This window comes from Kogia breviceps, chromosome 18 (genome assembly GCF_026419965.1).
Source record: "Kogia breviceps isolate mKogBre1 chromosome 18, mKogBre1 haplotype 1, whole genome shotgun sequence".
Lineage (NCBI taxonomy): Eukaryota > Metazoa > Chordata > Mammalia > Artiodactyla > Physeteridae > Kogia > Kogia breviceps.
The window spans coordinates 39,660,518-39,681,943 of NC_081327.1; the positions used below are offsets into that span (position 1 = coordinate 39,660,518).

The 21,426-nt window shown below is 56.5% G+C and overlaps 1 protein-coding gene and 1 pseudogene across 5 annotated transcripts; one reads left to right on the plus strand and one right to left on the minus strand.

Moving 5' to 3' along the window:
* The first annotated feature begins 97 nt into the window (after positions 1-97).
* ELMO3 (engulfment and cell motility 3) lies at positions 98-5,570 on the plus strand. Of its 5 annotated transcripts, none has more exons than XM_059044766.2 (20): positions 98-382; positions 523-563; positions 662-734; positions 931-981; positions 1,194-1,363; positions 1,448-1,547; positions 1,650-1,801; positions 1,883-1,961; positions 2,091-2,141; positions 2,227-2,349; positions 2,439-2,570; positions 2,673-2,774; positions 2,881-2,989; positions 3,098-3,234; positions 3,335-3,498; positions 3,612-3,724; positions 3,820-3,924; positions 4,014-4,096; positions 4,184-4,270; positions 4,358-5,570. In XM_059044766.2, the coding sequence occupies exons 1-20, from the start codon at positions 305-307 to the stop codon at positions 4,568-4,570; spliced, it is 2,163 nt and encodes a 720-aa protein (XP_058900749.1). In that variant the 5' UTR covers positions 98-304; the 3' UTR covers positions 4,571-5,570. The 5 variants fall into 5 exon arrangements, with proteins under 5 accessions (XP_058900749.1, XP_066874383.1, XP_066874380.1 ...); XM_067018282.1 differs by having other exon boundaries at positions 99-382; positions 4,374-4,694; XM_067018279.1 differs by having other exon boundaries at positions 99-382; positions 2,439-2,774; positions 4,358-4,694.
* Positions 5,571-7,100: 1,530 nt separating this feature from the next.
* Positions 7,101-21,361, minus strand: LOC131744849 (leucine-rich repeat-containing protein 29-like; annotated as a pseudogene).
* Between the last annotated feature and the right edge of the window lie 65 nt (positions 21,362-21,426).

Genomic DNA, 21,426 nt, shown 5'->3' on the forward strand with positions numbered 1-21,426 from the left:
GCCCTCCCCACCCCCACCTGCCGCACCTTGGGGCGGGGGCGGGGCCGCCTCTGCGGGGCGGGGCGGGGCAGGCACCCTCCTACCCTCCTACCCCCGGGACTCCAACCCGGAACTAGCCTCGGCTCTGGCTCCCTTGGGAAGGCCGCGGCGGCCCGGGAGTGGGAGCCTGGGCTGTGAGTGCGGGCCACGGGAGCCAAGTCTCGGGCAGAGGAACACCTTCGTCCTCAGGGGCCTCAGACCAGGTGTGCCCTCGGCGGGAAGTTGCACATTTGGAAAGTACAGAGGCCCCCACCTCGGGTAGACTATGGCGCCCCCGCGGAATGTAGTGAAGATCGCCGTCCAGATGCGTGACGCCATCCCGCAGCTCATCCAGCTGGACCAGGTCACCCAGACTGTCTGGCCTCCGTCCACCCCACCACCTACCTCCGGGTTGCCCCTTTCCCCTCGAATAGCCCACCCCGCCTCCCCCAGGCTCCTCCCCAACTCCCACTCCCACCCGGTGAGTGACTGTTCCACTTGTAGGCGAAACCCCTGGCCGCTGTGCTGAAGGAGGTGTGCGACGCGTGAGTGCGGGTCTGCCGGGGCATGCAGGGTGGCTGGTGGGAGGGCAGGAGGGAGACGGCGCCCCCTACCCGCCTCGCTGAGCCTCTGCTGCCCGCAGGTGGAGCTTGCCTCACTCTGAGCGCTATGCTCTACAGTTTGCTGACGGGCACAGGAGATACATCACTGAGAACGTGAGTCCCCTCTCCGCCCCACATTCCACTCTGTGACCCCTCTTACCCACTTGGCTCTGACTCAGAGTCATCGTCCCACTCTCTGGAACCTGATCTTTCTTTTACTGACTCCCAAATCCTCCCTTATAGATAACTCCAATTAACCAATCCTCAGAGCCCTTCTTGACTTCTCTCCATTTTCTGCTATCTTTTCCAGAACCGCACGGAGATCAAGAATGGCAGCATCCTGTGCCTCAGTACTGCCCCAGTAATGCCCCTCCTGACCCTGCCCTCATTCTGTGCCCCTCTGCTATGCCTCTTCTCTGCCCGCCACTGGCACCTGGGCCCTAGGTCTGGAGGCCCCAGCCCTAGCCCCAGCTCCAGCCCAGTAGTGCCCCACCTAGTGGACACCCAAGTCCCCACATCCCCAGTTCCCACTCCTTACCTCCTCACCTCTGTTCTCGCTCCCACCCCTGGCAGGACCTTGAGGCTGAGCGGTTGTTGCGGGGGCTGCAGAGCGAGAGTTGTGAGGGGCGCCGGGAAGCCCTTCGGCACCTCGTCCTGCTGGCCCCAGACATGACCTTCACCCGGGAAGTCATCAGCCGTGATGGGCTTCAGAGACTAGGCTCCATCATTGAAGATGGGGACGAGTGAGCACAGGGCTGTGGTGGGTGGGGGACATGGTGGGGCTGGGAGTCCTGGTCTGGCCCTCTCAGCCCCACATGTTTCCCCAGCCTAGGAGAAGTGCTGGCCCTCGCACTGAGGGCCTTCTTGGAGCTCATGGAGCATGGCGTGGTGTCCTGGGAGACGCTCAGCATCCCCTTTGTTAGGAAGGTGGGTGGGCTTTTCTAGGGGTAACAGGTGGGGGCAGTGGAGTGGTGTCAGGGTCTGGCCTTCCATGGTGCTGAGGTGGTGACAACCCCTACTCCTCTAAAGGTGGTGTGCTATGTGAACATGAACCTCATGGATGCATCTGTGCAGCCCCTGGCCCTGGGGTTGCTGGAGAGTGTGACCTTGAGCAGCCCTGCCCTGGGCCAGCTGGTCAAGAGTGAGGTGCCACTGGATAGGCTGCTGGTGCACCTACAGGTGTAAGTGTCTGGAGGCGGGGTACAGATGAGTGGGGCGGGGCTGGACCCTGGATGGCCGGCTGAGCCCTCTTCCTGTCTCAGGATGAACCAGCAGCTGCAAACCAAGGCCATGGCACTGCTGACAGCTTTGCTGCAGGGGGCCAGCGCTGCTGAACGTAAGGTGGGTGTCCAACCAGTGGCTGGATAGGTGGGGGGAGGAGCTGGTGGGCACTGTGCTCCACAGTGGGCCTGCAGGAGGGGTGCTCATGGTGGGGCTAAATCACCTGAGTCCCCTTCCCACCCACCTCAGCACATGCTTGACTACCTGTGGCAGAGAAACCTTCGCCAGTTCATCTACAAGGTAGGAAGGACCAGGCCAGGCAGACCCTTCCCTGCTCCTCTCCTCGTGAGCCCCCACTCATACCCGTGAACTGGCTGTTCTCCAGAACATCATCCATAGTGCAGCGCCACTGGGCGACGAGATGGCTCACCACTTGTACGTGCTGCAGGCCCTTACGCTGGGGCTGCTGGGGCCGCGCATGCGGACGCCACTGGACCCCTACAGCCAGGTAGGTGCCTTTGGGGCACACGAGGCTGGGGACGGCTAGAGCTTGGCCTTGAATCTTCAGTCTTAACACCACTCCAACAATGACCCCAGGAGCAGCGGGAGCAGCTGCAGGCCCTGCGTCAGGCTGCCTTTGAACCAGAGGGGGAGTCCCTGGGCGCTGGGCTGAGTGCTGACCGTCGCCGTTCCCTCTGTGCCCGCGAGTTCCGCAAACTGGGCTTCTCTGTGAGTGACCCCTATCCGGCTCCCTGCCCCTGCCTCAACCCGGGGCTGCTGTTGTTCCAGAGGGCTCGGCCCTTCCTCAGCTGCCTCTCCCCCTTCCCCCAGAACAGCAACCCTGCGCAGGACCTGGAGCGCGTGCCCCCTGGCCTGCTGGCCCTGGACAACATGCTCTACTTCTCCAGACACGCGCCCAGCGCCTACAGCCGGGTCAGTGACAGGGTGGGGTGGGATACGGCAGGATGCTGCGTAGGCAGGGGGTCTCCGCAGCCTTAGTCGTGACTCCCCACCCCGTCCTGTGCTCCCACCACCCCAGTTTGTGTTGGAGAACAGCAGCCGTGAGGACAAGCACGAGTGTCCCTTTGCCCGGAGCAGCATCCAGCTGACTGTGCTGCTGTGTGAACTGCTCCATGTCGGGGAGCCCTGTGAGTGGTACTGGGCACAGCGTGTCCAGGAACAGGGGACGGAAGGGCAGAGAGGGCCAGGGGCTGCACACACTTTCTCCCTGAGCCCCTCCTGCCCCCCCGCTCCAGGCTCCGAAACTGCCCAGGACTTTTCACCCATGTTCTTTGGCCAAGACCAGAGCTTCCATGAGCTCTTCTGTGTGAGCATCCAGCTGCTGAATAAGACCTGGAAGGAGATGCGGGCCACTCAGGAAGACTTTGACAAGGTGCATAGGGCGAGAACAGGGAAACCTGGGCCAGGGCAGGGTCTTGTTCTGCGTCGGGGCCCAGAACTCAGGACCTAAACTAAGCTTGGGGTGGCCCCAGGTCATGCAAGTGGTGCGGGAGCAGCTGGCCCGCACGCTGGCCCTGAAGCCCAGTTCCCTGGAGCTGTTCCGAACCAAGGTGAACACGCTCACCTACGGGGAGGTCCTGCGCCTGCGGCAGACAGAGCGGCTGCATCAGGAAGGCACACTGGCCCCTCCCATTCTGTGAGTTGGTGGGGATGGGTCCCAGTCCTAGCCCCCACCTTCCCTGCTGCACCCTGGGCCTCTGTCAGGCCCAGGTCGTCCTGTTCAGCGAGCCCCCTCCCCCCCTCCCCCAGGGAGCTGCGGGAGAAGCTGAAGCCAGAGCTCATGGGCCTGATCCGCCAGCAGCGTTTGCTCCACCTCTGCGAGGGGACGCTCTTCCGCAAGATCAGCAGCCGACGGCGCCAGGGTCATTGCGTGGGCAGTGGGGCTGGAGAGCGGCTGGGCTGGGGTCAGGGCGTGTCCCTCTCATCACTCCTTCCCTCCTTCCCTTTCTGCCCACAGACAAGCTGTGGTTCTGCTGCCTGTCCCCCAACCACAAGCTGCTGCAGTATGGGGATGTGGAGGAGGGCGTCGGCCCGCCCGCCCCCGAGAGCCTGCCTGAGCAGCGTAAGGAGGGCAGGGTGGGGATCCCAGACTGCCGCCCCACCCCGGGACCGCCTGGGGTCCCAGTGGTCAGCCCTGCCTTCTTCCTGCAGTCCCTGTGGCCGACATCAGGGCACTGCTGACAGGCAAGGACTGCCCCCATGTCCGGGAGAAGGGCTCGGGAAAGCAGAACAAGGTGAGTGCAGTGGGAACCGGGGGCTTCTTCCCGCCCGCCCCTGCCCCTGCCCCCTGCTTAGTGCTCCTGGCTCCCTTGCTTCCCCAGGACGTCTGTGAGTTAGCTTTCTCAGTCAGCTATGACCACGGGGAGGAGGAGGCATACCTCAACTTCATCGCCCCATCCAAGCGGGAGGTGAGTGTCCGGGCAGGCTGAGCAGAGTCGGGCAGATGGGCAGGGGAGGAGACGGGAAGGCCCTCATGGAGATGGCCCCATCCCCAGTTCCACCTGTGGACAGATGGGCTGAGCGCCCTGCTGGGCAGTCCCATGGGCAGTGAGCAGACACGGCTGGACCTGGAGCAGCTGCTGACCATGGAAACCAAGCTGCGGTTGCTGGAGCTGGAGAATGTGCCCATCCCTGAGCAGCCACCCCCCGTCCCCCCGCCCCCCACCAACTTCAACTTCTGCTATGACTGCAGCATCGCTGAACCTTGACAGTGAGCTTGGCCAAGGGCCACAGCTGCTGCCACTGTGGTGGCCACAAAGGGTGGGGGTGGGGAGAAGCACAGGCACCCTGACCAGCAGAGGCTGCAGCAGAAATAAAGTCTGCTTGGCTCTTAGACATGTGTTGAGCCAGCTCTGAACCCTGCAGGCTAAGCCTGCCTTCAAGCTTAGCTGGCAGATGCGATGAGGGCGTCAGGCCAGGGCCACAGCTTGGGGCCACCAACCTGGGCAGCTACAGTTGAGGGGCTGGTGTTCTGAAGGACGGCGGTGGGCACCGGCTGGCCGTGTTACCCTTCTCCAGCATGAGTCCTCAGCCTCCCTCAGTGCTAGGCCTGCAAAGAAGGATGGCCTGTAGTCCGGGGGCACCAGCTGAGAGAGGTCTGGGGCTGCCAGCCAGCTGAGGGAGAGGTGGTAGGGCAGGAGGCATTTCCCCAAGTGGATGCTTTTCTGGGCACCATTAACAGGGGTCTATCTGGGAGCCATGTTTCCAGAAGGCTCCCGACGGTCTGAGCTCAGTCCTCAACCCTGCTTGGCCCTTCCCTTGCGTCATTTGTGGGTCACGACGGCCCCCTGTTTAGAGGCTTGAAGGGAGAGATGTGAAGTTGGGTATGCTTTGTACTGAAGGGCAAACTCAAGATTCCAGAATATGTCCCCCAGGCCAGTGGGAGGATGTAGGCTGATTCTGACAAGAGGGAATTTAGTGCAGGAAGCCTGCATTCTGATTAAAACCCAACTTGCAGCAGCATGGGTGGGGTGGGCTGCAAAGACAGGCCAGCTGGAGGTGAAGCTCGGAGGCTATGGTCATAGACCCCAAGCCTCTGAGGCAAAGAGGAGCATACCCACCCACAGGACCCACGGGCAGGCTGGAAGCTGCCAGCCACCACCCTCTGACCTCCTCCATGCCTCTCACTACCTCTTTCCCAGTGCCTCCTCAGAATATCTTTTTTAAGTGTTAACCATCACCATGTTACCTAAAAACTGATGATATAGCACCTTCTTTGAAGAATGTTCTGGGGGACTACTCGTTCCCCCTCTCTAGCTATGCTTCTGACTCGGGCATTCAGGGCCCCACGTGCCCACTCCTGCATTCAGACTTCCCACCGCACTAAGAATAGTCCCTGTTGAGTTCAAGGTGCAAATGGGGAGCCCAAATGCAGTTAAGTCTCCTAATACCATCAATTCTTCCTTCTCAGTGTTTCCAGTCCCTTGTTACAGGCCACCATCATCTTGGCAACAACCTCCTGACTTCCCGCCTGCTGTCTCGCGCTTCCAATCTTCTCAATACCAGCTACCCCACTGCTTTCTCAATCAGGAAGCCGATCTGATTACACACTCACACACACGCTGTCTCCCCTGTATTCTTTGGTGTCTCCCTATTGACCATGGATAATGGTCACGGTACCATGATTAAACAGAGTTGAGATGGGTTGCAGACACGTGGTTTAGCCCTTTCAACAGAGTGCCTGTGGCTTCCAGAGTCACAAGCATGTGGACCAAGGATGCTCGGTCCAAGCTGGCATCCTCCCTGCCCGCCATGGGACTGGGACTACCCCTACACCCAGCGCCAGCTCTGGCCTGTGCACGTGCACCTCCCTCCCTGGTCCCTTCTGCCTGCCTGTCTCCTTCCCTTCCTCCTCTTTTTTCACTGACTTGAGTCTTTCCTTGACCTCCCAGGCTAAGCTTACAGCTTCTTTCTCTGTTTAGGAGGTTGGACTAGACCTCTAATGACCTTTCCTACCCAGAGATGCTATCCTCTTTAGTGTCTTTTGTGTGTGTGCTTGCTGAAAACAGCCTCATTGACTCAGGCAGCCTTAATCACTGTGCTCCTGGGATCTGGCTGGGATGAGGGTACACAGACATGCCTTTGCTGCAGGACATGTCCTGGGGCTTGTGCTGGGGAGAGGCCTCTGGAGTCTCCCACCATGTGGGGAAGAAGCTAGGACCTGCTGGGGGCACCTGTAGGGCTTTGGGCCAGGTGTGAGGAAGAAACTGTCTGTCCCTCTGGCGTTTCCTACATTGTCCCTCGGCTAGGCTGCTTCATCTGAGATGGGGAGGGAAGGGGCCCTTTGGTCTGAGAACTTCGGACAAGGAGGTGAGATCTGGAATTTTTAATCTTGTTGGGTATACAACAAAGACTGTGGCTTGGCTGCTGAAGCTCAGTGCTGGTAGGGGGCTGGGAGAGCTGTGGGGAACAGTACAGGCCTTAGTGTGAGAAGGGTTAGGGCCAGAGGCACAGGGTCTGTTCCTCCCAGCACCAGACCCAGGCCACCTGTGGGCCTGGCCTCTGGACCCAGGCCTGGACAGGAGAGCAGGAGCTGGCATTTCCAGGGGCCTGTGGCAGCGACATGTAGCTGGAAAAGGTTCCTGCTGGGCTGTGGGGCAGACTGGGGCAGGAAGCCCCTTGGGCTGCCCTGATATAGTCCCACCTTAGTCCTAGAAAAGGGGTTTTTAGCTTGGGAAAGGGGCTCTGGGGCATGTAGCAGAGGGAGGTGGGAGGCACTGAGTCAAACTCCAGGTCAAGAGGCCAGGGCTGGAGCCTCTGGAGGTGACAGAGGCTGAGCCACAGGACTGGTTACTGACCTGGCCTCAGAGTGTTAGGGTCAGGTCAGCCCCTCACACGAAGCGGGACTGGACACAGGTCACCTCAGGCAGTTGGGCCTGGAAGCGCCTGACAGAAGCCATGCTGATGCCAGGACACATGGCCACATCTACTATCTGGAGCTGCTTGCACGGCTGCCCAGTGGAACCCAGCGTTCCGCAGGGAGGCCACTGGGCGAGCGCATGACCCTGCAGGGGGCCCCAGCCCAGACCCTACACTGTGCAGCACCGGACACACTCACTGCTCCGCGAGCTGACTGCACCTGGACAGGTTGAGGTGCTGCAGCCTCGGCTCGGCAGCCAGCTGCCTGGGCCCAGCCCTCGTGGCTGAGGCAGCTGCAGTGACTCAGCACTAAGCGCTCCACGCTGGGGCAGCCTCTGGCCGCAGCCAGCAAGCCCTTGTCTGTGAGCGCTGGCAACAGGCTCAGTGACAACCGACTCAGCTGGGGGACCTGGAGCACCTGCAAGGATGGCGGGGGGGGGGGGGGGCGGATGGTGTGGCGCTGGAGCCCTTCCAGCTTCCACCACCCCCAGCCAGAGGAATGGCTACGGGCAGCAGAAGCCAATGAGAAAGGACTTTTGCCAAACAAAAAGCAGGTTGGCCTTGACCGCTGGCTCCAGCCCCAGGGCCCTCAGCCTATCCACGTCCCCAGCCCCACACCTCGGTCAAACTGGCATCAGTCAGCTTGCTGCAGGCTGTGAGGTCCAAGTCCCGTAGGGCCTGCAGAGGGAGCGGGGCGGGCCCTGTGGTGGGGGAGAAGGGTCCTTTTGCCCCTGGAGGCCCGATGCCCAGCTCTCGGGGTGGCTGTGAGAGGAAGCCCCTGCTTCCCAGATTCCTCCTGAGTTTGGCCCTCGCTGTTCCCAGAGACAGGCAGAGGAGGGGCAGGAGGGCAGCTGAGCCCAGGGACCGCCCCGCCTGCCATGACCTTGAGGGTCCTGCACCTGTGGCCCCTGCAGAGTCTCCTCACTTGGTTGCCCCAAGCCCAGAAGCCCCCGGTCACGGAGCTCCTTGCACCAGGCCAGGTGTGGGACCGACAGGTGGGTGAGGTAGGTATAGATGGCCTGCACGGTCCGGTTGGTGAGGGGCCACTCAGGAGGATAAGTCGAGCACCCTGAGGCTTGGGCCCAGCGCTGGCATCAGGGAGAGCACTGAGGCGTCCTAGGAGCGAAGTGGAAGAGGGAGAGGGCAATGGAGAGGTGGCTTGTGCCTGTGTCACCGGGCTCGGGGGGGGGTCACTAGGAAGCTGCCACAGGGTCCATGGAAGGAAGCAACAATATTCCTGTGCTGGTGAGTGTCGGAGTGGACCTGGTGGGCTGCAGTGGTGGGACACCAGGAGAAAAGCAAATGCCTAGATTGGCTGGGGCAGGAAGGGTGCAGGTGAAAGTTTCTAAGGTGTTCATCCTGCCTGTGCTCCCAGCACCAGTGATGGACATCTGATTCTCGCTGAGCCAATCAAATATGCTCCCTCTAGGACTGTGAGGTTACAGAGCAGGTAGGGCTGCCACCTGCCAGGAGCAGGAACTAAGGCAGAACAGAGGAAGCTGCTTTTTTTTTTTTTTTTGCAGTATGCGGGCCTCTCACTGCTGTGGCCTCTCCCGCCGCGGAGCACAGGCTCCAGACGCACAGGCTCAGCGGCCATGGCTCACGGGCCCAGCCGCTCCACGGCATGTGGGATCCTCCCGGACCGGGGCACGAACCCGCGTCCCCTGCATCGGCAGGCGGACTCTCAACCACTGCGCCACCAGGGAAGCCCGAGGAAGCTGCTTTGTAGAGGGATGCAGAGACATGGGAAGGTGGGGCCCCAGAAAGAGCAGCTGAGAGACGCACAGTGGTAAAGCGGTGAGGGCAGGGGAAGAGAGGCACTTGGAGGAAAAAGCTGAGATGCTTTTCAGGTGGGGAATGCTCTGGGCGAGTGCTAGATTGAAGTAATAATTTGCTAAAGAGGAAGAGACTGACACTGCAGGAAGACAGGGACGCCACCCAGAGGGACAGGGCTGAGCCCTATTGAAGGAACTGGCTTCAGTCAAGAAATGATCCTTCTGCTCCCACGTCACATTACCTCCCTCGGGCCCTGCCTGAGCCATGACTGCTGTGTAACCTCGGTACCCCTTCCCTGCAGGGCTCGGTTCTGTCACTGCTTTCACCAGCCTTCCTGGCCCCCAGAACACCCACCCTCACTCCCCTCCCCAGACTGCAGTGATCACCAATCACTTGGCTCGTGAGGTATGTGCCACCTTGTGGGCTGGGCCCCCGGGTCTCCTGGACCTCCCTCTACCAGGACCCACCGTGGGGCTGCGGGGAGAAGTGCTGGCAGCAGCCCTGTCTGTCTAGGCTCCTTTCCTCTTCTCGACTGTGTCCCCAGTTCAGCTCTAACTACTCCTTGGACACAAACACTGGGCACCTCCCTGGCGCCACGCTCCCAGTTCCCCCAATCCCTGGTTCTGGTGAGGAAGGAAGGAAGGAAGGGGATGGGACGCTCACCTTGAGTGAGGAGCAGTAGGCCAGGCTGAGGGAGGCCAGTGGGTGTGGAGCTCCACACACCAAGCCCAGGGCCTGGGCTAATTCCTGCCCTCTCACCAGGCAGCACTGGCCATGTTGAGGCTCTGCAGCTCCCGCAGGCCCCCTAGGGCTGAGCGCCTCGCATCCGTCGGCCGCTGCAGCTTCCTCAGGCTCAGGTGCCACAGGCGCCGCAGGCCCCGGCTCACAATCAAGAGTGCCCCGTCAGCCAGTTCTGAGTAGCAGCCGCTGAGGTCCAGGGAGGTAAGGCCTGGTTGCTGGTGGCAAAGGGCGGCCACAGCCTCTGTGGAGAGGTCCCGGCAGCTGTGCAGGCTCAGCTCCTGCAGCTGCAGCCCGGCCACCTGGCCCAGGGCCTGCAGGGTCTCGGGTGGCAAGCTAGTACCACTAAGGCCCAGGGCGTGCAGCCTACCAGCCTGTTCCTTCATGAATTGCAGCAGGTTGCAGAAAGAGAGTTGGGAAGGGGAGGAATCCTGGGGGCCGGTGGAGCCCCGGGCTGGGCCTGGCTCGAAGGTGAGGTGGCAGTAGGCCAAGGAGAGGTGCTCCAGGCTGGGGACACGACTGCTGAGCCGGTTGAAGCTGAGATCAGTCAGGTCCCGCAGGCTAGCCAGACTGAGGTCACGGAGGCTGCTCAGTGCCTGCTGGACCCGCTGTGCTGTCTTGGGCTGAGCTAGCAGCATGCCCGAGGTGAAGAGGCTGTTGCAGCCACTGAGGTCAAGGAAACGCAGGGCTGGGCAGCCCAGGATCAGGGCCACGAAGGGGGCCTCTGTGGGGCTGCCCCCACCAAGGCACAAGCTCTGCAGGTGCAGGCCCAGGTGGTAGGCAACAGACTGCAGCACCTGGTGTGAAGCCGGCAAGCCATCCAGGTTAGTCAGGCTGATGCAGCAGATGCCCCTGAGACCCAGGCTCCTGATGGTCGGAAGGGAGGCAGAGGACACGGGGATGTTATACCTCATTTGGCCTATGGGGCAGCAGCAGGCCTGGGGTTAGCCCTCTGGTCTCAAGAGTGTGCTGGCCATCGGGTCTGGGGGCAATTCGCTGGCCAGAATTTGAGGGCAGGTCAGGGAAGGGGTTTTCTACAATGGGGACCCACTGTGGTGTGTGGTGTCATGTGTGCTTGAGGGGGCTGCTGATGGGAAGTGGAAGCTGGGAGGATGGGTCATACTGGGGCTCCAAGGGGATGACTACGAGGGGAGGACAGGAAGGTTAGTGACAGACGGGACTGAATGCCTATGGAGGGCCTGGGCCAGAGTGGGGACTTAGCATGCTGAGTACAGGAGGGCTGGGGGGTGACCTGGAGGAGAGCCAGAGAAGCCCCCAGGGAGCAGGAGGACAAAGTATGCTGGACTCCAACTTTTGGGACTTTCAGAAGGTGGCCCTGAGACCCATGGACTCGGCTCCAAATCCAGGGCCTCAGCTTGGCCTTGGCTAAGCAGTCAGCCTCCCCCAATTTCACGAGAGCATATAAATAGCCTCGGAACAGCTGAGGGTGGGAAAAAGAAAGCTACGCAGGTATCGCTCAGCACAATCCCCCCGTGGCCCAGATGCCAAAGATCTGGAGCAGGCAGTGAGGCCGAGGTCCCCTGGTGGCCACACACATTCAGCGTCTCAGCCACATTAATGTTTGCAAAAATGGGTTTTGTGTTTGAGTGAAAACGTGCACACGCACGTGAGGTGGTGTGCGCATGCGTGGGGGCGTGGCGGCGTGGGCGCGCTCACAAGTGTAGGCCCTTCAGGCTCGAGAGTTCAAGATGAGCTTGCGAGCCCTGGGGCTCGTCTTTAGAGGGTCTGTCTTATCTGTCCAGGTAAGGAGGGAGAAGCGTCCCGTTTCTGTGGGCAGGAGCTCATAGGATGAATTTCAGAGGCAGGGAGGAAGCCGAGTTGGCCCTGCCGTAGAGGAACAGGGGAGCGAGCGCGGGGAGCACACAGTCGGAGTTGGGTGGGGCCGCGAGGCAAGCTCAGGGCTAGTTGCTGTGGGAAAAAGCGGGCTTGTTTACGAGTTTGGGGAGCCCTCAGTGAGGGAGATGTTTTCGTAGAACCTTCCCTGATCTTGTGCCAGAAGGAGCCAAAGGACAGTAGCTACAGGAATGTGTGGAACTGGTCTGTGGGGGGAGGGAGAAGAGGACTTGGCTTCTAAAATCCTAGCCCCATTTCTCTACCCCTGACCAATGCCCAGGTTGCAGGCAAGTGGTACTCAAAGGCTCTTGTTTTCACAAGGAAGCTCCCCAAAAAACCTGTCCTGTGAGTAACGGCAAGAACAAACTGACATTCCCTGCTTGTTCCCCACAGAACATCATCAAAAGGGAACCAGAAAGGTAGAAATGACGCCTAATACGCACTCCCCGCAAGATACTTATTCAACAGGATTCTCCCAGGAAGACGCGTGGAACTCATTCCCAGGTGTGGAGGATCAGCCTGGCTTCTGCCCCAGAGAGAAGCAGCTAACTATGGCTGTCCTCGCGGGAAGGAGGAGCGTACGGTAAGAGGGAGACCGGCGCCCGGCGAATTTCACGGGAATCAGGGTGTCAAACCAGGTTTCCATTTCAGACCCTGTGGTATGGATGAGAGGAGCTCTCCCCACAGATTCCCTCTGTGGACACTGGGAGACAGTGGGGTAGTGGGGACTCCCGAGGACCTGGGTCCCTCTCTCAGATTTAAGGAGGGCTGGGGAAGATCTCAGTGTGTGAGGTTCGGTAGGGTACCGAAAAGATCGGGGAGAAAAGGTTCTAGAAAGGAAAGGTAAAGCGTGCCTCCAGCCCTTTCAAAGCCCTGCAGTGACGACAGATGAGCCAATCTGATGATGAGTAGAATGAACTCTGGCTGGGGGAGTGCAGAGCGGTGCTGGTTGCCAGGCAGCACCTGCCCCCAACAGTCACGTGCCACCCCCACAGGCCCCAGCTCCAGCAGCCTCCAGTCTTCCTTCTTTTCCTGTCTTCCTGAGCCCTGGCTGCCAGGAAAGCTCTTCCCTCTCCCAACTGCCTTCCTGTGAACAAGGCAGATGAACAGCCCAGCGTCCAAGTACAGGGCTGGCAGATGGCAGCAAAAGCTACCCAATAAAGGGGCAGGGCCTGGCCTAAAGGACTTCCAGCTGTGGGGCCAGGGTGAGATTTGAGACTGCCTCCTTGCTCCCCACTGTTTTTCTTGGTGGGGAGGAGGAAGCCTCTAAGCCATCACCGAGGTGGTCTACCTGGGACTCAAATACAGGAGCCCAGGAGCAGCCTGTTAGGGATATTTATCATCTGTGGGGGCAGAGCAGCGGGCTTCTGGGCTCTGGTCCTTGGCCCCAGTGTAGGAAAGTCCCCTTCCCAGGCCCTAGGAAGATGCTTTTAAAGGCCTAAGGGAGGACTGCACTGGTACCTCCTCCAGCTTCAGCCTCCCCATCACAGAGGGGCCAACTAGCCCTCTGGGCTCCTCCCTTCCCAATGCCGGCATCTTAAGAGTAAATGCGAAATCATTTGGAAAATGCCCTAAACTTGCTAAAAGCAATACATGTCCCTTGACTGTGAGAGGCCAGGACTCTGTCATAACTACTGAAGTCCTGAGCTGAGATGGCAGGCCTGTGTGCAGACTTGAAAAGCCATCTGATGGAGACCTGGCCCTCCTGTCTGCTGGCACAGAAATCCAAAGTTAACAGGCCTGTTTTCCAGAAGGCCTTTGAGAAAATATATGCCCTGGCACCCAGGGGCTTTGGTCTCCAGAGAAGAGTCAGACCTTGGGGGTCATTTCCAGAGGTGTTATAGATGCCTCGGGCAGGAAAAGGCTGCAGGGGGTGGGAGCCGTCCTGAGTTCTTCACAGTGACCAGCCCAGTGGCAGGCAAATAGCACCCCCACCCTGGCACGGACAGAGCCTGGGTGTATTGTCGGGGTGCTGCCTTTGTCTACCTTCTTATTTGAGAAAAAATGGAATTAAGTGGCGGCAGGTCAGGGAGAATAAGAAGTCACCAAGTCTAGTATCCTAGCTTGGCCTGGAGCCATATAGGCCCCAGCTTGGCCTTGGTCAGCCAGAATCTTCTGTAGCACCTACTAGCTGGGGCTCCACCTCCTTATCAAGCTGCTGAGCCCTGGGAGATGGTTCCTGCCAACAGGGTTCCGCAGATAGGTCTCTGAGACATGGTGTCAGCAGGGCCCTAGATGCTCAGGTATCTGTGGCCTGGCTTCCCAGCACTCCCAGGCCTGGGGTTGGAGTAGGGGACTGAGTTTTGCAGAGGCACCAAATGGGTCTTTGTCAGTGTTCTATCTGGAGTTCAGAGTTAGCTGGAGCAGCCCCAGTGCTAAAATGGTAGACTCTACGATCCCAAACTCTGACCCTGGTCTCCTCCTTTCCCTCCCTCCCTTACTCCTATACCAATCTCACCTTTATCCCCGGGGCCTGACTGCCCACTTGGCTTCTTCTATGCTCTCCTTCTCTGCTGGACTCCAAGAGGCCTCCCCCAGATTACCTCTCCTCAGGGTCCTTGTGGGCCTGCCCGTCATGCTGCTGTCTGTGCCCATTCTCCTTGCCCCCTGCCTGGCCGGGGATGATGAGACCGCTGCCTCCTCTGGGTGTGTGCTGGGGATATAGAATTCTGCCTGAGGAAGCCGTGGCCTCTCCTTGTGCCTGCACTGTCAGCACTGGCCTGCCCACTCCCACCTTCTCACTGCCTCCCCCTCTCTTCTCACTCCCCTCAGACTTCTCTACAAGCCCACTATCTTCTCCAGCCCCTGACGCTACTGTAGCTCCCTCCCCTCACTCCAGCCTTCTCAGAGATGACCTGACCATTTCAAAAAGAAACCAAAGCCCCTTAGGTGGGAAGGCCCTCCATTTTCCCTGTTCACATCCACCAGCGCACCCCTGGCAGGACCCATCCTAACCTCCTTCCCTCTCCTGCTCTTTGGTTCAGAGTGACCCCCTTCTCCCGGCCTACTGAGCCTGTCCCACACCCTCTCCTCAGAATCTTGCCTTTCCACTGCTCCTTCCCCAGAGTCCACAAACACCCTGGAGTCTTAGCAAAGGCCTTCCTTGATCCTGCACCCCCTCTTCTCACCTTTCATCCCCTCCCCTCCACTGTCAAGCTTCTTGGAAGCACATGGGTGCCCACACCCACTGTGGCCACCTCTTTACCATGGCTTTGCCCACTTACCCCTCCACCACTGTCCCCACAGAATCACTCATTCCCAGCAACAGCTCCTCTCTGGCTCTCCTCTCCTCACCAGCATCTGGGGGCTCCCCTGAAGACTTACCACAAGTGTCCTCTCTGCCATGCCCTGCTGCCTGCTATGGATGGCCAGTCTCCCCCCCCCCCCCCCCCCGACACACACACGCTGTTTCCCTCCACGTGCGCCCCAGCAGACTTCATCCCATTCCAACTACTTTGTTTTCCACACCTTCTTCCTGAGCACCAGATACTGGGAGCCATGATCTGATGGACCTCTCTGTGGATACAAGGATGCAATATGCCCAAATCTGAGTTTACTGTCTTATTGCCGGTCTCTGGCCCTTCTCCTAAACTCTCAGTGCCCTTTACCAAATCACCTAGGTCACAAATCTGGGAGTCATCCTAGACCACTCCCTCACATCCACAATGATGAAAGTCCTTTGCATTTCATCTCTTTGATACATTGTAATATGTCCCTCTGCTCCCCGCTCATTGCTCTGCCTTAGTTCAGGTGTCCTTATTGTCCGCCAAAAATATATTTAAGCAGTTTCCTCCTGATCAGGGTCCGGGCCTCCAGTCTCCCTGCCTCCAGTCTATCCTTGGTATTGTCACCAGGGTGATCCTTACACAAGGCAATTGACAGCACTCTTCAGGGCCTTTGATGGTTCGCCACTGCACAGCAAGGAGACTGAGCTTCCTGACTGGCACTCAAGCCCTTCTATCGTCTCATGATCCCCTGCCTGGGTTCAGCTGTTTTCTGTTTATTTTTGGCAGGGGTTGAGGGGTGGGGGTGGGGGTCTCACCCCTCACCTACTCCTACTTGTCTATTTAGCAAGCATTTATTCCTCTCTGGAGATATAGCCCAAGCATCCCCTTCTCCATGAAGTCCTTTGTGAATCTTCTCTCTGCATCCTTGGTGTGCCTCACAAGATTTTGAGTGCAGCACCCTACCCCTCCTTTTGGCTTGTGCTGTCTCCCTCTCACTATCAACTCTGGGTGCTGTGTCAGCCCCAGCCCTGTACCCCTAGGGCCCAGCAGAGTGCTGGGCACAGACAGGCAGCATCACCACCTGAGTGAGTGAGGCCCCTCCCTGTGTCTCTGGTAACTTCCCATCTTCCTCCTGCCGTGTGAATATTCCAAACCTCTCTGCGGAGGCCCTGGCCTCTACCTCCTACTTACTCCCCTAAGACAACCTGGCCTCCACGGTCACCATGCAAAGAACCCACCAGCCTTTAAGGAACTGCCTCAGCAAACAGCTTCACATTGCCACCCCCACCCCTTCGCTTCCTCAGGAGAGGCGACATCCTCTCCATCCTACCCAAGACCACGCCTTGTACTATCCTGAAGCCTGTCCAGCTGCCACCCCAGGTGGTGGCTGCCATTCCTGGCCTCTGTTCCCTACACTCACCCTCTTCTAGTGACTCCTTCAGCACATAAACACATTAGAGATTTCTCCCAGTTAAAATCCTTTGTTTAGCCCACCTCAACTTCTCATTACAATTCTATTTATTTTCTTCTTTTCATGGGGAAATTTCTTGCAAATGAGGTCATCCTCTACATATCCTTCTCCTCTCATTCACTCCTCAACCTACCTGGCTTTTTTCCCCAGATGCCAAATGTTACTGAAGCATTGGTGACCTCCCTGTATGTCAAACATCATGGACACTATCTGTTCTTTATTTTCTGGACTCTTTGTGGGATTTGACACTGTTACTCATCCACTCAACACTTGAAATGCTCTTCACCTTTGACTTGTGTGTCCTCCTCTCGCTGGGGGCTCCTCAGCCCCCTCTGTAGGCCCCTCCTCCTCTCCATGCCTTTGGACTGGTGTCCGCTTGGGGGCGTTCTCTGTGGCCTGCTCTTCGGGGCTTCTCATGCTCTCCCTAGGGGGAGTGACTCAGATCCGTGGCTTAAACGTCCACCTGCTCTTTAATGACACCCACATATATATTTATTACCTAGACGCTTCTCTTGAATTCCTCTCTCAGAAACCCAACTGCCAACTGGATCTCACCATTTCGATGTCTTATACTTCAAATTTTCAACAAGTTCAAATCAAATTCCTTTAGACACTAAGCTCAATGACACTGGAGAGAGAACTCAACAACAGACCCTACTTAAACACACACATTTAATATGTGACAGAGGAGGCTTCCAACTCATTATACATAAATGGTATTTGGGCTATTTGAAAACTAATCAGTTTAGCTCCTTACCTTAGAGCATAAATCAAAATAAATTACACCAATAAAAAATATAATTAATATAAAAATTCAAACCATAAAACACAAGAAACAATTTTGCTATGAGCCTAAAACTGATCTAAAAAGTAAAATCTAATTAAAAATAAAGACACAAAATATGAGTATACATTTATCAGATCTCTGAAGAGAGGCAAAGGATCTCTAAAGCAATGGAAGAAATAAGAAAGAAAAGATGTTCAGAATCAACAACCTAGAAATTTAACCTCATAAACAAACACATATGTACAAATCAAATTAAAAGGCAAATATATTAGGAATGTATTTCAATAAATATGTAAAAGGTTAATCTCTTTAATTATAAAAAGTTCATACAAATGGATAAGAAAAATACTAAGACCCCAATAGTTAAATGGACAAGGAACACAAATACACAAAAGAGAGAAATGTAAATGGCCAGCTAATGAGAAAACTGTTCAACCTCAGTGATAATCAAAGAAGTCAAAATTGAAACAAAGAGCTAGTATTGCTTGCCCTTCAAATGAGCACAGACGCCTGCATTCACCTCCTAGTGGGCTGTCTCCCTGCGCTCCAACTCGCCCTCTCAGTCCACTCTGCACTGCAGATGTCTAAGACACAAATCACCACATGTCACTCCCCTGCCTAATATTTCTTTAAAGGCCCCACGATGATAGCCAGGAGAAAGCCCCAGCAATGCCACCTGGCACCTCTGTCTTGCTGTCTGACCACTTTCTAGCCTCATCTCCCACCACTTCTCTCACACACACAAGTTCCAGTCATAGGGAACCTGTGTGGTCGTTTCCAGACCTGTTTCACACTTTGGTGCCTTCACCTGTGCTGATATGAGTTCTGGAAGACCAACCTTCATCCTTATCCTATTCCTTCAGGAAGCCTTCCCTGATGCTACCAGTTTCCTTTGATGTCCTTCTTCATATTCCCATGGCACCCTTCATTCCAGTGTCACAGCACCGAGCACACGACATCATGATCACTCAGATTTGTCTTTATCCTTCACTGGACTATGAGCTTCTCAGGGGAGTTTTATTCGTCTGTAGAGCCCCAGCACTGTACCCAGAGCCAAGTATGTATGAATAAGTGGGCAGGAATGAATGGATGAATGACGCATGAGCAGGGCCATGAGCAAGCTGAAGTGAGACAACTGAGAATGGGCCAGGTAAGGGTGGGTACGTTACCTCCCGAAGGGCATTCTGGGCTGCACAGCACCAAGCCCGACTCACGAGGGAGGCCTCTTATCTGACAGAGGCAGGAAGCTCAGAATATATGTGAGCATCTGAGGGAAAAAGAATGGGCATTGGGGGCCTTTAGTGCTGGTGGGGGCCTTTGGAACCTTCTCTAGCTGATAGCACAGTAGGTCAGAGGGGACTAGAGCACTGGCTTCTAGTTCATCTTGGATCCTAAGCTTCATGGAGTCTTCACTTCCCCTCTCCAGCTGCCAGGTATCTTTACTGGGAACAAACCTCTCCTGAGCACCACCTGGATGCAGGTTTGTTCTGACTGATAAAAAAATCAAACTTCCTGCTCAAGTTGGTAAAAAGAACCTGGGCATCGGGACCAGATAAACCTAGTTTAGATCTTTATCTCTCAACTGACCTCTCTGAGCCTTATTATCCTTATCTATAAAAAGACAATTGTAGTGAGATTTAAATGGGTTGTTGTGACAATTAAATAACATGGTAAAGTGTCCTGCATAGGATCTAGAACACATCAAGTCAGGTGCTCCTTCTCCGATCTTCAGGAAGTTACACTGGGCCCGCACTCTTTTCCCATTTTCTTCACTACCAACTAGGCTACTCAGCTGACTGTTAAGATTCTCAGCAAGAAAATCTTAACAGCCCGGTAGGCTCAGACTCTCACTCCGCCTGCGCTCTATGAGGCTGGGGGTGCGTGGGAGTGGAGGCCCTATTAGGGACTGGGGAAGGGAGTTGCCTGTGAGACCAGGAATTATCTGATATTAACTATTCTTTTCTTCTGGAATCTTCCCTCCTTGACTTCTGTGACACTGTGTTTTCTAGGGCTCCACTCACCACTCCAACTGCCCTGTTTCTGGATTCTTCTGTGGCTCCCAGGGTTCAGACCTGGGCCTTTCAATCTGTTACTTTCTAGGATAATAAATTCATTTGCATGGCTTTAACAGTTACCTCTATAGGAATAACCAGCAATTCAATATGGACATATTGTTTTATCATTCATGTGCTAGTTTAGTATTGCCAACTCTCCACAGGATTCTTCATCCAAATGTTTTACCATCACCTTCATCTCAACTTCAGTCCAAAGCAGTCCTTCCTCCCAACTTTCCAGCCCCTGAGCTTCAGTGCCAACAGTGCATCTCACCTGATGATCCTGATAATACTCTGTGCTCTTCATGCTATTCTGTCCCTTGCTCTCAGATATAGGTGTAAAGCACAGGCTTGAGGCCAGGCTAACTTAGACTCATTCAAATCCCAGCTCCACAGATTCCTAGCTATGTAACCTGTGTGACCTCAGGCAAGGTACTTGACCTCTCTGAGCCTCTGTTTCCACACCTGTAAAGTGGGGATATTAAAAATCTAGATCATAGTCTTATGATGGGGATTAAATTATATATACATAATTTATATACATATTTAATAGATATAATATGCTTCACATCTAGTAGGTTGTCCATAAATGGTTCCTGGATTGCTGTTACTAATATTTCTGCCTTTGAAAACTTACCACCTTAGTAGCCCAGATCTTCATCACCCCAGCCTTCATTCCTAACACAATCTCCCACCTGATCTCCCTGCATCCAGGCTCTTCCTTGCTAATCATTCCTCACAATGCAACAAGGTTAATTTTCCTAAAAGACAGCTTTCAGTCTCAGTGCACTCCTGATGAAAACCTTCAGGGTTTCCCAGTCCCCTCAAGACAAAATCTCTTCTCCTGGGTCAGCACTGCCAGGCCTCCATGCCTGACTGGACCCCTGATTCCAGAGCTTCCACAATCCAGTCTCCTCACTGTCCTACAAACACAGCATATCTATTTCCTTATTTCCTTTTGCCTATGTGGACCTTTTCCCCAGCCCACTCTGATCTCTTCTTCCTTTCTCTGATCCCTAGTACACAGACGGTACTCAGTCAATACTTACTGGATTGCATTAAATAAGGATGGACAGTCTTTTACCTCTATTTTCACCAAAGGTTTGCTCAAGGAAGGGGTTGGAAGATAAAGCAGATCATTACTGAGAGGAGAATGACTGGGGAGAACAGCCTCTGGGCCAGGGAGGCTAGGCATGGGGAAGAGAACACTGATGGGGACTGGGACTGATCAAGCCCCTATCCCCAAGGGGAGGCAGGAAAACCTGACTGAGCCGAGGTAAGATAGTGGCCATCCTGTCTTCTGGGGCTCAGCAGTCAATCCAAGGAGCAAAGGGAGGGCAACAAACCTGTCCTTCCTGAGTGGAGGAAGCATGATTCTTTGAGCTGAGAAGCGGGGAGGCCTTTCTAGAGGGACCAGAAGAAGGGAGCTACTAGAGATATGACTGGTCATCTCTGAGATCTATGGGGATGGAACAGATATCCTCCGGGGCCAAAGGGGGAAAGGATGCCATCGCAGGGGGCTCACTGGGGTTGGAGCAGTCCTGTTTTTGCTAAGGAGCCACTGGAGGCCACTGGAGACAAAACTTATCATCTCTCTCTGGATAACAGCGGCAGAGTGGTCTTGCTCCAGGCTAAGGAGAGGGCGCAAACATCCCATGGGGTGAAGGAAGCAGGGATGGCCATCACTAGGGGCCGAGGGAGTGGGGAGCAGGCCTGTCCCCGGTGAGGGAACTCAGAGACCATGCCCGAACTTGATGGGAGGGGGCAGTCTGTTTTCCACCGCCAGGGGAAGGGGCAGCCGTCTCTCGGGGAGGAGGGAATAGAGCGACCATTCCAAGGGGCCAATGGGGATAAGATCGGTTACCCTTCGGGGATGATGGGATGGAGCGGACATCTTCCAGAGCTGAGGGGGAGGGGCGGCCATCTCAAGAGATGCAGGGTAGGCAGAGGCCCTGTCCTCGCTGAGGTGACAGCGCGGCCATCTCTTGGGGCCGATGGGGAAGGAGAGGATGGTCGCCCAAGGTAAGGGGACGGGGTGGCCCAAAGGCGGGGCCGTTACCCGTAGCCAGCAGGTCCTTGGATCTCCCGGGCTGGTTGTTTCCGCCAGACGGGCGGGGCCAAGGCGAGCTGGCTGACAGCCGCTCCCCACAGCCTGGGACCCCGAGGGCGGGGCCTGTCCCGAGCTAGGCCTGAGGGCGGCCTCCTCTCACCTCCAGCGGCAGAGATTCAGCCATCGCATCCCTGCCGCCTCCGCCCCCGCGCAAGGCTTTCTGGGAAGTGAAGTCCCACCGACTCTGGG

Bases quoted from the DNA above. Each gene is read 5' to 3' on its own strand.
- ELMO3 (XM_067018279.1), top strand. From the start codon at position 305: ATGGCGCCCCCGCGGAATGTAGTGAAGATCGCCGTCCAGATGCGTGAC. The intron at 1,802-1,882 runs GTAAGTGTCTGG...TTCCTGTCTCAG, and splicing joins CTGCTGGTGCACCTACAGGT to GATGAACCAGCAGCTGCAAA. The intron at 3,499-3,611 runs GTGAGTTGGTGG...CCCCTCCCCCAG, and splicing joins ACACTGGCCCCTCCCATTCT to GGAGCTGCGGGAGAAGCTGA.